General features: G+C 53.5%; 1 protein-coding gene across 7 annotated transcripts in view; it reads left to right on the top strand.

Moving 5' to 3' along the window:
* SLC38A10 (solute carrier family 38 member 10) overlaps window positions 1-16429 on the top strand; it is a 53002-nt gene that overhangs the window by 19990 nt on the left and 16583 nt on the right. For all 7 annotated transcript variants that reach the window (XM_063617315.1, XM_063617313.1, XM_055241432.2 and 4 more), the window contains 4 exons: window positions 377-479; window positions 1355-1537; window positions 5550-5661; window positions 7136-7242. In XM_063617315.1, the coding sequence (XP_063473385.1) occupies window positions 377-479; window positions 1355-1537; window positions 5550-5661; window positions 7136-7242 (505 nt within the window). The remainder of the gene's footprint in view (window positions 1-376; window positions 480-1354; window positions 1538-5549; window positions 5662-7135; window positions 7243-16429) is intronic.

Raw genomic sequence — 16429 nt, 5'->3', positions numbered from 1 at the left:
GTGTTTGTTTAACTTTCCCTCCTCTTGACAGCAATTCTCTGAGCAGCCTCCTCCGGCTGCTTGCCCTGTAAACTGGCTGCTTTGACTCTCAGCACCCGCTCCCTGGTGTGGAGCAGCAGCTTGTCGTGCCATACCCTTGGGGAATGTTCGCATGGTGCACGCTCTGGGGGCTGTCGTGAGTGGGGGCTGCTGCAACACTCCTGTCCTCAGCCTCACGAAATCCTGGCCTCAGCGCTGGAACTTCCAGTGTGTGGGGAATGTTGCATGAAGGAAGGTCAGAGACTCTCACTGGGCTGCAGAGAGGTCCTGGAAGTGGCGCCGCTGGGGAGGGCGTGCCTCTCTCGGGTCCGCTGTGAAATGGCCTGTTTCTATACAGCCAGGTGCTGCCCACCTACGATAGCCTGGACGAGCCGTCAGTGAAAACCATGAGCTCCATATTTGCCTCCTCCCTCAATGTGGTCACCACCTTCTACGTCATGGTAAGAGCTTTGCCATGCCCTCTCTGCACCTGTGTCATGCCAGCATGACGTGCCGCGGTGCCCAGTGGGACTGACACAGGCGTGGCCCCGGCCCTGTGTGCTGCCGGGTTTTTCTCTCTGTTCCCATCCCAGTGTCTGGAGGCTGCGTGGGGACCCGGGGCAGCTGCATCAGCTTCCGTCATTCCAGGACCAGCCCTGTGAGCCTAGGTCCACCCTGGGCCAGGAAGCTCTCCTGACCTGAGGAGCTGGGCACCAGGGCTGCTCCCAGAACCCTTTATCTGAGCCACTCTTACTCTCTCTCCAAGACCTCTGTTAATTCTCTCTAGAAATGGGCATGTTGGGGCTGGGGGCAGTTGCTCACACCTGTAATTCCAGCACTTTGGGAGGCCGAGGTGGGTGGATCACGACCTGGTCAGGAGTTCAAGACCAGCCTGGCCAACATGGTGAAACCCTGTCTCTACTAAAAATACAAAAATTAGCTGGGCATGGTGGCACGTGCGTGTAAACCCAGCTACTCGGGAGGCTGAGGCAGGAGAATTGCTTGAACCAGGACCCGGGAGGCGGAGGTATGCTGAGGCCGAGATCGCACCACTGCACTCCAGCCTGGTCTACAGAGGGAGACCCCGTCTCAAAAAAAAAAAAAAGAAAGAAAAAAATGGGCATGTTCTTACAGAAACTAGAGATTTTAAGAAGGAGGAGGCCAAATGGTGCTCTGCCCCTGGAAGGCCATCTCTTGCAGAAGCTTCATTATGAAGTGGATTGAAGGCCATTCTGGGGGGCAGGGCACAGGTCCCCCCCATGCCCTGCCCACTGTGACAGGTGCCACTCGACCAGGATGTCTGTCTGCCACGTTGCCATTTCTCATTCTCCAACAGGTGGGGTTTTTCGGCTACGTCAGCTTCACCGAGGCCACGGCCGGCAACGTGCTCATGCACTTTCCCTCCAACCTGGTGACGGAGATGCTCCGTGTGGGCTTCATGATGTCGGTGGCTGTGGGCTTCCCCATGATGATCCTGCCGTGCAGGCAGGCCCTGAGCACGCTGCTGTGTGAGCAGCAGGTAAGACCCTCAGGGCGCTCTCCAGATCGTAATAGCACAGGTCAGCCTTGCTTCCCGTAAGCCCCCAGCTGTCCCGAACCAGAGATATAGCAGGAAAGTGGGGATTTGCGTCAGAGGAGTCCTGGGAGGGTGGAAGTTGGGGGAGCCTAGGGGAACCAGATTGAAGGGCAGGAGCTGATAATGGCCAGAGCCTGGAGATGGGCACATGGTGTTCACTGCACAGTTCTCTTTACTTTTGTGTAACTTTGGAAAATGTTAACAATATAGCGGAAGATTTTTGAACCATAAGAGAGGCTGAGTTTGATGCAGGCCACAGTGCTGGTGCCTGTGGTCCCAGCTCCTCAGGAGGCTGAGGCGAGAGGATTGTGTGAGTCCAGGAGGTTGAGGCTGAGTGTGATTGCGTCACTACACTCCAGCTGGGGCAACAGAGCAAGACCCTGTCTTTAAACACATTTTAAAAATAGGTTGGATTTGCTGGCTCACACCTGTAATCCCAGCACTTTGGGAGGGCGAGGTGGAAGAATTGCTTAAGCCCAGGAGTTTGAAACCAGCCTGGGCAACATCGCTTGACTCCATCTTTACAAAAAATTAACAAAAATTAGCCAGGCATGGCAGCGCATGCCTGTACCCAGTGACTCGTGAGGCTGAGGCAGGAGGATCACTTGAACCAAGAGTTCAAGGCTGTAGTGGGCCGTGACCGCTCCACCATACTCTAGCCTGGGCTACAAAGTGAGACCCTGTCTCTAAAAAAGAAAGAAAGAAAAATAAAAAGTGAGGCTGGGTTTTTTCACCGTAACATACGTAGGCCAAGCAGCTACTTAGTTCTTTCTAAGAAACTTCCAGCTGTAGGAGTTGAAACCAGAGGGCTGTCCTGGTTCTCTCCTTGTGGCAGAGTGAACCATGAAAGGCCCGCTGCGCTGTCTTGCGCCCCGAGCATAGGGGTGCAGACGCCACTCTGCAGTGTTGGAAGAGCCCTGCCCCGTCCAGGTTCCCCTCCTGCCTCCTCTTGGGAGCTCCGCCCGGTAGCCCATCCGTCTTCTGTCCCTCGGCCTGAGGTCTGTGAGCCCGGTATGTCCCGTCAGCTGGGACTCCTGGTGGCTAGAGGCACACATTCCTCTTGAACTGTTTCAGCCAAGGCAGGTTGAGTAGTCTCAGAGAATCGGGGGAGGGTCCAGCAGTCACACCGGGGGCGGTGGGTCTCCCTGGGCCTTGGGAACAATAGCATGGGGTCACTGTCCATGTGGCCAGGTGTGCGGTCACCACAGCCTCCTGCAGACTTCCACCAGCCACGTGCCTCTGGCTTCACAGCAGAGGCCAAGCACCAAGGACTGGGTGCCTCCCCCACGTGCTGGTGCTCCTCTCTTCTGCAGAGTTCATGCACCTGGGCACAGGTGAGGCAGGATCGAGGAGGCAAGGCCAGAGCCCGTCATATGGCCGTGGGGTCCCCCTGTGCATCCGGCCAGGCCAACTTTCACTGTTTGATGTTTTGTACCTGAGCAGCATCTGTATTTCTGTACATGGCCCATTTTTACCTTGTTAAAAAATTGATAGTGGCGTTAAAGGTATTGTGACTCAAGTAGGAAAGCTCACGCACCCCCCTTCATCCCAAGGAGGACCTGGCTGTGTTTCCTCCATCAGCGCCTGTGGCTTCTCCTTTCCCGGAGGTGCAGCCGCGGCCATGCCACCTGCTTTCTTGTCTTCGGCCTATGTGCCGTGAGCGTTTCTCCATGGTCCCTACAAGCCTGCAGGGGCTCTGCTTCCTTGCTTCTCCACCTGTTGTGGGGGCCTGGGTGCGCTGCCCCTTCACCCTTGACCTCTCGTGGCTAACCATCTCACGACAGTCTTCATGCTAAAGTCCCCTCTCCCCTTCTCTGGGTCTATGTCATAGGTAAATTTCTAGGACCAGGACTCTTGTGTGATGGACCTAACCCCCCACCTCCGTGGCCTGTATACAAATTACCGCCCTGAAGCTGATAGGAAATTCTGGCTCCATCTTCTACAGTCCATCCTACGTAAAAGTCCATTCTGAAAATGGGATGCTTCAAAACTAGTTCTAGAAAGTTCTGTGGTTGTTTCCTAGCCCAGGGATAGTCATCATGGCCAGCCTGTCCTGCATGTTAACTCATTTGGTCCTTACCAGGGCTGGATGAGGAGATGCTTCTGTTGACAGATGAGGAAACTGAGGCACCGAGGTTAAGTCACTTGCCTAGGGGCACACAGCTGGGGCTGGTGAGTGGCAGAGCAAGGATTTGAGCCAGGTGGTCTGGCTCCTGTGTCCTGTACTAGAGACCACAGCTGGGGGCCCTGGGGCAGGTGGGGTCTGAGGCCAGCTGTCCTTGGCTCTGCCGCCTCCTCCGGAATGAATGGCCCCGGCATCCCGGTGCAGATCAGTAGAGGCCTGGCTGCACCCTGGAGCCAAAACAGGCACTTGAAATTAGGTGACGCCTCATTGTGCCCTTCTCTCTTCTTCTTCCTGGACTTTGAAATTGCTCACTGCTTGTTGCACATCTGCTGGAGATAACACGGCCACGTGTGTGCGTGTGTGTGTGTGTGTGCGTGTGTGCGTGCGTGTGGGGGTTCTGCCTGCACCCTGGAGATAACATGGCCACATGTGTCCGTGTGTGTGTGTGTGCGTGTGTGTGCGCGTGTGTATGGGGGTTCTGCCTGTACCCTGGAGATGATAACATGGCCACATGGTGTGGGGGGGTTCTGCCTGCACCCTAGAGATAACACGGCCACATGTGTCCGTGTGTGTGTGTGTGCGTGTGTGTGCGCGTGTGTATGGGGGTTCTGCCTGCACCCTAGAGATAACACGGCCACATGTGTGCATGTGTGTGTGTGCATGTGTGTGCGTGTGTGTGTGGGGGTTCTGCCTGTACCCTGGAGATGATAACATGGCCACATGTGTGCGTGTGTGTGGGAGGGGGATTCTGCCTGCACCCTGGAGATAACATGGCCTCATGTGTGCATATGTGTGTGCGTGTGTGCGCGTGTGTGTGCATGTGTGTGGGGGTTCTGCCTGTACCCTGGAGATGATAACATGGCCACATGTGTGCGTGTGTGTGGGAGGGGGATTCTGCCTGCACCCTGGAGATAACACGACCTCATGTGTGCATGAGCGTGTGTGTGTGTGGGGGGGTTCTGCCTACACCCTGGAGATAACATGGCCACGTGTGTATGTGTGCATGAGTGTGTGCGTGCGTGTGTGCGTGTGGGGGTTCTGCCTGCACCCTGGAGATAACACGGCCACGTGTGTGTGTGCGAGTGTGTGCGTGCGTGTGTGCGTGTGGGGGTTCTGCCTGCACCCTGGAGATAAGGCCACGTGTGTGCGTGAGTGTGTGCATGTGTGTGCATAAATGTGGGGGTTCTGCCTGCACCCTGGAGATAACATGGCTACATGTGTGCATGAGTGTGTGCATGTGTGTGTGTGTGGGGGGGGTTCTGCCTGCACCCTGGAGATAACACGGCCTCATGTGTGCGTGTGTGCATGAGTGTGTGTGTGTGTGGGGGGGGGTTCTGCCTGCACCCTGGAGATAACACGGCCACGTGTGTGTGTGAGTATGTGCGTGTGTGGGGGGGGTGTTCTGCCTGCACGCTGAAACCTGTGGGCCAGGAGAGGCCTGGGGCATTTGGCAGGAGCAGCACTGTGCAGCCTTTATTCTGCTCTCCATACTTCCTGGAACTTAAAAAACTCTCTCGTGGTATTGCTCTAAAAGCAAAAAGGAAATCGGAAGGACTGGATACTCACATTTCAAAAGGAGGTTGTAAAGTTTACAGTCTGTGCCTGGGGTGAGAAGCCCTCGTGCCTTCCTGGCACGTTGCAGGTTCCCGTTCAAGTTGCTCAGCCAGATCTGATTGTGCTGGTCAGGCTCACCTGCCAGGTGAGTGCGCGGCCGGCCTCTCGTGGAGATGTGCCTGGTGAGCCTGGCAGAGCCCTTTCCGGCTTTGCTTTCTAGGAGAGTGGTGGAGGAAATCAGTCATTTCAAAACCTTTTTGTTTTTCTTTTGTACAGCAAAAAGATGGCACCTTTGCAGCAGGGGGCTACATGCCCCCTCTCCGGTTTAAAGCACTTACCCTCTCTGTGGTGTTTGGAACCATGGTCGGTGGCATCCTTATCCCCAACGGTAAGGCGGGAGGGCTGCCCTAGTGCCAGGGAGTGGGACCCGGGGGCTTCGGCATCAACCAGGACCTACACAGTTATGAGTCGTCTTCTCTGGTCTCTTAAAGTCTAGAGACTTCGTCATTTTTTCTCTGGCCCACAGAGAAAGGCAGGGGATAAAATCTGGCAACTTGAGCCGGGCATGGTGGCTCACACCTGTAATCCCAGCACTTTGGGAGGTTGAGGTGGGCGGATCACTTGAGGTTGGGAGTTCAAGACCAGCCTGTCCAACGTGGAGAAACCCTGTCTCTACTAAAAATACAAAATTAGCAGGGCGTCATGGTGCATGCCTGTAATCCCAGCTACTCGGGAGGCTGAGGCAAAAGAATCACTTGAACCTGGGAGGAGGAGGTTGCAGTGAGCCGAGATCGCGCCATTGCACTCCAGGCTGGGCAACGAGAGAGAAACTCCATCTCAAAAAAAAAAAAAAAATCTGGCAGCTTGCCGGGTGCGGTGGCTCACGCCTGTAATCCCAGCACTTTGAGAGGCCGAGGCGGGCAGATTACGAGGTCAGGAGATCAAGACCATCCTGGCTAACACGGTGAAACCCCGTCTCTACTAAAAATACAAAAAAATTAGCTGGGCGTGGTGGTGGGCGCCTGTAGTCCCAGCTACTCTGGAAGCTGAGGCAGGAGAATGGTGTGAACCCAGGAGGCGGAGCTTGCAGTGAGCTGAGATTGCTCCACTGCACTCCAGCCAAAAAAAAAAGAAAAAAGGAGAAATCTGGCAGCTTGATGGAACAGCAGGCACCCATTGACACCTGGTTAGAGAGAGACTGCAGTGCCGGGACACAGGCTCGATTTGTAGAACCAACTATTCTAGAACAGCGCATGTTGTCCTGTTGATGCTTTTGACTTCTGATTTTGTTGACACATTACCAAGGGAAGCATTGAAGGCCCTGAAGGTATTTATGTTATCCAAGTGCATCCACTTCCTAGCAGACAAGACAGAGCTCATTATCACCAGATCCACAGGGGAATGCGCACGCACTCTCCCCAGGGAACAGCCCTAGAGGTGATCTGTCTGGGCTCCTGGCAGGGGCTGCAGCCTGGCAGCACCCGTCGGGCCCTGGCTTCTACACCTGCCCTAGGATAGGTCCTGCCTACCTAGGGCCACTCATGGAGCAGTAGGCAGGAGAGGCGGCGCGGGAGCCGTGCCGTGCAGAGCCAGCATCTGGTTTCGGCAGGAAGTCCCTAGTGTCTGACTCTTTAAAGATGAACCATCAGAGAATTCACCCTGGGGCCCAGATGCACTGTTGGAGGAATCAGCCGCGGTTGTCAGGCTTTCTGGGCACAGAGGGCGTCTCTGCTCCCGGCTCACCCCTAGACAGCCTTTCCTTCAATGCTGGCTTGCTCACCTGTGTGCAGGGCAAAAGCTCAGGTCCCCTCCTGGCCAGAGCCCTTCCCCCCTCATCCCTTCCTGTCACTTCTCTTTCCTAGTGGAGACCATCCTGGGCCTTACGGGTGCGACCATGGGAAGCCTCATCTGCTTCATCTGCCCGGCGCTGATCTACAAGAAAATCCACAAGAACGCACTCTCCTCCCAGGTGCGTGCCGCTCGTAGGGTGGCCTGGACGAGGGCTGATTGGTCTGGGCTGGGGAGAAGTGGAGGCGGAAGGAAGCCCCTGGTTCAGCGTTTTCAGATGGGTTCTGTCAAGAAACTTAAAACCCACAAAAGGGACTTGGTCCAGTCAGCCCAGGGAACCCTGGGTTCACCAGGATGCACAGTCTTTGCCCAGCAGGGCCACACCAAGCTGCTCAAGCTGTGCATCGAGTTTTCGTGAGAGCCGACTTAGCTGAGTCGTAAGCGCTTTCCCCAGGGTGTTTCTGCGGTGACTGATTGCCCATGGACCTGCTGCCAACTCTGAGTCCCCTCTCCAGCTGCCCACCCCTGAGGCCACCACCCACCGTTGCTCCTGGTGCGACCCTCGTGTGGAGACATGCGTGCGTGTGGGTTTTTCTTCGATTGTAACACAGCTTCCTGCTGCTTTTGCTCAAAATCCTGTGCAGGTCAGGTTGCTCCACAGCCATGGGCACAGAGCTGCCTGGCTATTTTTAGCCGCTTCATGGGTTCCGTGGCAGGAAAATTCCATAATCCCAGTCTCTGAAGGACTCACCTCGCCAGTCTTGCTATTGTAGACAGAATTGCGATGAATATTTGTGTTCATGAGCACGTCGACGTATTTGAGCACGCGTCTGTAGGAAGCCTTCTAGAAATGGAATCCTGTGTCAGGGGTGTGAGCATTTGTAAATGTGGTGGCTCTACCCAAAGTGCCTGCAGCGTCACTCCCAGCCAGGCTCAAGGCCTCCGTCCCTGCATCCAGGACCTTCCAGGCTTCATCATTCTTGGCCTCTCTGGCGGGAACTTGAGTGTCTTTTCATGGGTTTAGAAGCCACTTGCATTTCTTTTTCTGTGAACTGCCTGTGTTCTTTGCTCACTTTTTATGGAGTTGTTGAGCTTTTTCTTACTGGTATATATTGATAATTTTTTTTTTCTTTTGAGACAGAGTTTCACTCTTATTGCCCCAGCTGGAGTGCAGTGGCGCAATCTCAGCTCACTGCAACCTCTGCCTCCCAGGTTCAAGTGATTCTTCTGCCTCAGCCTCCCGAGTAGCTGGGATTACAGGCATACGCCACCACGCCCGGCTAATTTTGTATTTTTAGTGAGACCGGGTTTCTCTGTGTTGGTCACGCTGGTCTTGAACTCTTGACCTCAGGTGATCCACCCGCCTCCACCTCCCAAAGTGCTGGGATTACAGGTGTGAGCCAACGCGCTTGGCCTCAACCTGATAAGTTTCTACAAAGTGAACCACGTGGAACCACCATCCAGAGCAGACATAGGACATCCCAGCACCCCAGAGCTCCCCATGGGTGCCTCACTGTCATCCACCCCCACCCCAGAGGTCACTGCCCATCTATCCTCCAGCATTCTAGAATGATCTTGCCTGTCTTCAAGTTGCAGTAAATAGATTCTTACAGTGTACATTAGAATACACATCCATGTGTCAGCCACTTCTGCCTCCTGGGTTCAAGCAATTCTCCTGCCTCAGCCTCCTGAGTAGCTGGGATTCCAGGTGTGTGCCACCACGCCCAGCTAATTTTTGTACTTTTAGTAGAGATGGGGTTTTACCAGGCTGGTCTCAAACTCCTGACCTCAAATGACCCACCCGCCTCAGCCTCTCAAAGTTCTGGGATTACAGATGTGAGCCACTGCGCCCAGCCCCTTATTGATTTTTTAATCATCTTGTTTGTGAGTTGTGAGAAAGGTATGATAATTCCTACTGTAATTGCAGATTTGTTAATTTTTCCTTTTAGTTCCGTTTAGTTCCTTTTAGTTTCACTTTTTGCTTTTTAGTTTGAAGCCATATTATTAGGAGCAGACAGATTTAAGTTGGTTATATCTCCTTGTTGAATTGTCTTTTATCTTGTTAAATACTCCTTTTTATCATTGGAAATACTTTTCTCCTTAAAGTTGGCTTTGTAGCTAACTTAGTTCTGCTTTGGGTTTGTATTTGCACAGGATAGCTTGTTTCATCCCTTTTCTTTTGATTTCTCTAGTCCATTATATTCATGGTATGTCTCTTATAACAGCACACAGTTGGCTTTTGTCTTGTTATTATTCAGTCTGTGAATGGGAATATTTAAGACTATTTACGGTTAATATAATAACTGATTTTTTTGGGAAAACTTTCAACTTATGTCCTAATATTTGTCTCATATGTCCTTTTTCTGTTTTTGCTTTTTCTTTCTTTGGATCAATCAAACATTTTAAATATTTACTCTTCTTTTAGCTTGTTGGTACATTTCTATTCTTCTAACGATTATACTAGGCAGTTGATATCAACCCTTATTTAAAACTCCACAAGACATTGTTATTACTGTTTCAGATAGTAATTATTGAGCCAGGCATGGTGGCTCACGCCTGTAATCCCAGCACTTTGGGAGGCTGAGGCAAGAGAATCACTTGAACCCGGGAGGTGGAGGTTGCAGTGAGCCGAGATAGCACTATTGCACTCCAGCCTGGGCAACAGAGCAAGAGACTCCGTCTCAAAAAAAAAAAAGAAAAAGAAAAAGAAAAAAAAAAGAGTATTGATATTGATTCTTTGTGGCTTCTTGTTTTTTTGTCATGGGGTCTTGTTTTCTAGTGTGCCTGGTATTTTGCAGATGTTGTGTTTGAGAAATGGTAGAAGTTCTGGGTGACACTGTCATTCATCCATCATACAGGGGATAGCCAGAAGGCCTGTGTCCCATTGAGGCAAATGTGTTTCCAGTTGGCCTTGTTCCTAGGGTACAGCCCTCCTGGGGTCTCAGCTGGGCAGTGACACCCTCAGATGGTGAATCTCCTGCTTGGCGTTCATCTTCTGCTTGGCATTCATCTTCTTGCTGGCTCCTCTCTGCATAGCTGGTAGCTGGCAAGTGTTTTGGGGGAGATTTTTGCACACAGAACGTGGAGTGGCGACCTTCTCCGAGGTTTCCTTCTCTCCCTCGAGCTCTGGCTGCTGGGGCGCCCTCATTCTTGCTTCTTGGTGCCCAGCCCTGTGAGTGTGCCCCGGCTCTAGGCTGTTGTGCTCTCTTGTCCTGTCTGCTTAGTCCCAGTGATTGATGAGTCTCCAAGGGCAACAGGCTTGACCTCTCTGTGACTAAGGGCTTTTCTCTGTCCTCTGGGATCCGGACCTCTCAAGTCTGAGCTGACAGTTGTTTACCAGTGTCTTTGGTCGGGTGTTTTTATTGTTTTTATCCAGCTTTTACCATTGTTTTAAATGGGAAGACCAGTTTGATACCAGCTATTATACCATCGCTTGATGAGGAAGTTTCTTGGTGAGTTTTAGGAGCTTCAGATGGCATGAGAGGCTCAGCCTCTGCCCATCAGATGGCACATGTCCTACTATGCCAGGTCCCATGTTTTAGTCCACTGGGCTTTCTTAGAAAAAAACATCTGTTCTGTGAGTTAGCAGGAGAAAGAAGGAAAGAAAGAAGGAAGGGAGGGAGGGAGGGAGGAAGGGAGGGAGGGAGGAAGGAAAGAGTCATAGTTAGAATTTCCACACTCCAGTACTATTTTAAAATAATTCCTCCCTCATTTTTTCTAGTACTTTAATGACTTCATTTTTTAAATTTAAATCTTTGATCCACCTGTATTTTATTTTGGTGTAAGAAACAAAGTATGTATCCTGAGTTTATTTCTTGATGGTTCCCTAGTCATCAGACATGATTTATTGAATAATCCATCACCGATGGGAAATGTTAGTGCTATTGTAGATTAAATTCTTATATGTATTCAAGCCTAACTTGGGACCTGTGTTTTACTTTATTGGCTGGTCTGTCTTTCCGTACTGTGTTAGTTGTGTGTTAGTTGCGTGTTAGTTGCCACACCCTGGTAACACTCACCGAGTTGTGACTTGTTGCTCTTGGAACACTTTAATTCTCATCTTGCCTCTTGGCTGTTAATAATACATTTTCTGCATAGTCTTCTTTGTTTTATTTTCTGTATGAATGTTGGAATCAGCCCATCTGACTCTGACAAAAAATTAGTCCTGCTTTTTATTTTTTGGTCTAACTGGGCTTATTGAAACTATAGATTAACTTGGGAATTGCTGTCTTTACACTGTAGCTGATGTGCAGATGTCCTTGCGAACTCTCCTGTTCAGCAGGAGGGCACTGCATTCGGCTTATCCAGACCTCAGTGTAGGTCCTTCGTCCCCGTCTGTTTCCCAGGCTGCTGTTGGCTGCACTGCATGCTATCCTGGGATCTCTTTTCCGCTGGATTTTCTAAGTGGCTGTTTGTGTAAAGGGAAGCTAGAGATTTCATAGGTGACATTTTCACCCGTTCACCTTACTGTACTCCTGCTGGATCTCTTGGCTTTTCACCTGCAGCTAATGATGATGTCGCCTCCCTCTTTCCAATTGCTGCAGCGCTTCCTCCTCTCTTGCCCATGTGTGGCGTCACACACCTGTGGCCACGGCGCTGCTGGTGTGAGTGGCTGGCGCGTCACTGACCCTGGGATGGCTTCTAGTGTTTACCTGTTAGCCCAGTGTCGGCATTTGACCTGATGTGTAGACACACACAGAATCGGGTGAAACAAGCATCTCTCTGTGCCTGCTTTGCCACGTCTTTTAGAAGCTAGAAAGCACATTGAATCACATTTACCGCAGTTTGGCTGTGTGTGGAGGAGACGGAGAGGTTTCTTTCTCCCTCTGACTTGGGTCTGGTGTGTCCTGTTCCCAGAGCTCCTGCGACTCTGCAGTAGGTCGTGCGGCCAAGCGTACCACTGTGTGCCGTCTGCTCAGCATGCCGTTTCCTTAGGTATGGAGATGGCAGCACCACAAGGCCGTACCCTGGGCCTGTGGCGCAACATCTTGGCGTGGCCACTGTCCCAGGGGCTCTGGCCGAGCCCGCGGAGGGGCACAGGCCTGGGTCTGCGCCTTGGCCTGTCTGAGTACTCTCAGCGATGTGGTGCCTGTACCCAGCCCAGGGACCTCAGGAAGAGCCACAACTGGTGATATGCTGGGGTGGACAGGGAAGTGGGGACACCTGTGTGGTGGGTGAATCAAGGCTGTGCTGGAGAAAGACGTGAAAGAGAAGGAATGTTCCAGCTCATCCTCAGGTCACCCAGGGGATAGGAAAATAGGTCGGCCCTGAGGGAATCGAAAAGATACATCTGCCACCACGTGTTTTGTTCTTTTTTTATTTTTTGAGACAGAGTCTCGCTCTGTCGCCCAGGCTGGAGTGCAGTGGTGTGATCTCAGCTCACTGCAAGCTCCGCCTCCCGGGTTCAAGTGATTCTCCAGCCTCAGCCTCCCGAGTAGCTGGGATTACAGGCATGTGCCACCACACCCGGCTAATTTTTGTATTTTTGGTAGAGACAGGGTTTCACCATGTTGGCCAGGCTGGTCTTGAACACTCCTGACCTCAGGTGATCCACTCACCTCGGCCTCCCAAAGTGCTGGGATTATAGGTGTGAGCCACCACGCCCGCCCTCTTTGGTTCTTTATTTTGAAAGTCAGAAAGTTGAGGGTCTCTCCAATCCTGAGTGAGCCTGGGGGCTTTGGTCCTGCTGCCCTGGAACCATGAGGGAGTGGAGCAGCAGGTGGCTTAGAAGGTACCTGAGGGCCACTGAGAGGACAGATCCCTGGGGCACGGGAGGCTGTCTCACAGGTGCACCCAGAGGGCAGTAGTACCTGAAAGGCCTGAAAGCCGGCCCCTGCTCTTGGAAGATGTAATGAAATGCCCACTGTGACTCTCAGACACGAGCCACCAGCGGGGCATCTGCCTGTAACCAGAGAGGACCCCCAAGGCCTGCTGAGGCTCGGGGCCTTGCTGGGTGGTCCCTGGATGCTAACTGGGCTGCCCTGAGACTCAAATCGAGGTGCGTGGCGCAGAGCAGCCAGAGCCCCCACCTCCAGCTGTGCTTTTTATGACTGAAGTGCAGAGTGTGGACTTGTGCCCTTTCTACATGTGAGGAGTGAAAAGTGAGTGTTTTCTCCCCTGCCCCTGGTGCTTCTCTCTGCATTTGAGTCAGCGATGCCTTGTGTGTCTGGAGGCCCTGATCACTTCTCCAGGGGAGGGTGCTACGATCCGGGCAGTGCGTGGCCCCTGGTCAGGCCCCTGGATTTTCCAAGCTCAGTTGAGATGTCCGGAGTGAGCTTGCATTCCTCCTGCTGGCCGGCTCTGCGGCTGTGTTGATCTGATCACTGCCGAAAGGAAAGTCACGGGGTGCTCTGAAACCAGGTGTCTGGCACGCTGGGCCGTTGAATGACCGCGTCCTCAAAGGAAGTTCTTAGGCTGTGCAGGAAGCTGTGCTGGAAGGTGCAGGGCTGGAGGCTGGGCTAGGGCTCCGTAGGCTTCCCCCTGCCACTGAGGCTGGGCAGCCGCTGTGCTCCCCACAGGCCCCCCAAGTTCCCAGCCGTCCCGTCTCTGCAGAACTCCACTTATGCCCTTATTCGGGATTCCGAGGGAACTACTGACCGTTCCCTTGTCTACGTCACACGTCCCGTGGTTGGATTCCCACACTCGAGTGGCAGGACAAGCACGGGGGAGCCTGGCACCCACCCTGTCCTCGGGGACTGCGGCGCCCACTCCGTCGTGTCTGGCCCAGTCCCCGGCAGAGTTCTCACAGCTGCCTTGGGGACTTCAGTGAATCTTGTGCTGCTTCCAAATGCCCAGCCCACCTGCAGCACCCGATGCTGCTGCTGGAGCCGTGTTCCCACCCTGGCTCTGGCACAGAAGTGAAAGGCACTCACACGCACTCCTGGCATGTGCAGCCACAGACTGGGATTTGGTCACTGCACACGCTGCCCCCTCATGGATGAGGCATGGATCCAAGGCGCTATCACAAGTGCCCACGCGGCCTCCTCATTTCCACGGGTCCCCTCAAGCTGGGCAGTGCTGGTGTCTCTGCCAGGGTGTGTCTTAGAGGAAAGGCTGGGCATGTGGACTGTGGCATTGTCGGTTGGGCCAGCGGCTGCTAGTGCTCAAGGTAGTGGTCACTGGCAAGTGCCCCACAGAGCCTGACAGCCTGAAGTCAGCGAGCCAGGATGAGGGGTCTCAGCAAAGAGGGGATGGAGCCTTCCAGCCAGCAAGGGTGCGCCCAGGGCGTCACCATCTCAGTGTTCAGGGCTGCTCTGCTGCCTTCATGCCGGGGGCTTGTCCCGAGTGGCGTTTCGCCGGCAGTAATGTGCTGCCTGGTGCATTGTGGGGGCCCAGGGACGGCTCTCCTGATGGGGGACGCCTTGGGGTGGGAGGTGGCAGCAGGTGTGTACGTGGCAGCGGGCAGGGCAGGTTCTGCTTCCTGGACCCGCGTGTCCGGAATTGTCCCGCCCTTGTCCCAGCCCAGACTCCACGCAGGCTCCCTGTGTACGGTGACCTCAAGCCTCCACTTCTCCACAGTGTGTTTTGAGATGTTCTCGGACTTGGGGCTGAGTTCGGTCCCCAGGTGCTGCCCTGGGAGGTGGCAGGTGGTGGGGGTCCCTGTGCGGCCGTTCGGGAGCCCCCCTCCCCTGCCGATCAGCTTCGCACTCAGGGCGCTCTGAGGGGCCTCGGTCGAGCATGTTCTCCTCCCTGCGCTTGTGTCCTTTCCAAGGCTCGTCGGCCCTGGGTCTTCCTGGACAGCTTGCTGTCTCCCAGCATGGAGCGAGTTCATGGTTTTGATTTTGCATGGGATTTTTAAGCTCAGAAAGTTGGGGGTTGAAATAAATCATTATAGTCATGGAGATGTTTCTTTGGCCCATTGATCTCCGTGGATGTTTTAGATGAGGTCCCCGTTAAAAATAACCTGACATATGGCCGGGCGCGGTGGCTCACGCTTGTAATCCCAGCACTTTGGGAGGCCGAGGCGGGCGGATCACGAGGTCAGGAGATCGAGACCATGGTGAAACCCTGTCTCTACTAAATGTATAAAAAAAAAATAAGCCGGGCGCGGTGGCGGGCGCCTGTAGTCCCAGCTACTTGGAGAGGCTGAGGCAGGAGAATGGCGTGAACCCGGGAGGCGGAGCTTGCAGTGAGCCGAGACTGCGCCACTGCACTCCAGCCTGGGCGACAGAGCAAGACTCCGTCTCAAAAAAAAAAAAAAAAAAAAGGCCGAGCGCGGTGGCTCACGCTTGTAATCCCAGCACTTTGGGAGGCCGAGGAGGGCGGATCACGAGGTCAGGAGATCGAGACCACGGTGAAACCCCGTCTCTACTAAAAATACAAAAAAATTAGCCGGGCGTGGTGGCGGGCGCCTGTAGTCCCAGCTACTCGGAGAGGCTGAGGCAGGAGAATGGCGTGAACCCGGGAGGCGGAGCTTGCAGTGAGCCGAGATTGTGCCACTGCAGTCCGGCCTGGGTGACAGAGCGAGACTCCGTCTCAAAAAAAAAAAAAAAAAAAAAAAAAAAAAAAAAAAATAACCTGACATAAAATGACCAACCAATGTCTTTATCTTTGGGTCTAAAGCATTTGAGGCCTGGAGGAGCCGGGTCTTGCTGTGCTCCCTGGTGGATGGCAAACTCTGGGCTCCTGGGATTCCCACCTGGGGAGTCTTCTGTCCTGACCAGCCGGTGGCAAAGGTGCTTTCCCTTCCCATTTAGGTATCACCAAGATCCTGTAATCACCGTGTTGGTGTTATGGGAAGTCCAAGTAGGGAGATAAATTTTATTTTGTAGCTTCTCTGCAAGGTCATTTCTGTCATCAGCTGGAGAAACGTGAGATGCACTCAGCATGTGCCCAGTTAGAGAAATCCACCAGGGACGAGGCGAGGGTGTGCTGCCTTACGGGGCAGCGTTCCCACACTGAGAGGAGCTTCCCAGGGCTTCCAGACAACAGTCTCCTGTCCAGGCACCTTCCTGGTGGGTTGAGTTAAATTTCCATCCAGACCCTTTACCCCAGGTGGCCCGAGCCTGGTCTCTGCCCTGTGCTGGCTGGCAGAGGCCTCGATGGGAGGGCAGGGCCCTGAAGATGGAGGTCCAGGGGCAGCTGTGGTGTAGGAGGGGTCACAAGGGCTGTAACAGGTCCCCAACGCCTGTCTCTGATGGCCTTTCCTTCTGGCATCAGGCCTCTAAGCCGTGGCCATCCATGTCACCCACCAACCAGGCAGGCCGTTCCACACCTGCTACCTACACAGATCGGGCAGCCTCGAGAGATTTCAGGTTTCTTCCTCTTTTTATTATCTTAAGACTGCTTTGGTCACCTTCCGAACACCACCACTGCCCTGGGACTCTTCCCTTCACCGCAAGGAAGATGTAACGTGGCTGAAGGGGCAT

Source organism: Symphalangus syndactylus, chromosome 14 (genome assembly GCF_028878055.3).
Source record: "Symphalangus syndactylus isolate Jambi chromosome 14, NHGRI_mSymSyn1-v2.1_pri, whole genome shotgun sequence".
NCBI classification, from domain to species: Eukaryota; Metazoa; Chordata; class Mammalia; order Primates; family Hylobatidae; genus Symphalangus; species Symphalangus syndactylus.
This window is presented reverse-complemented; position numbering and strand designations above follow the sequence as displayed.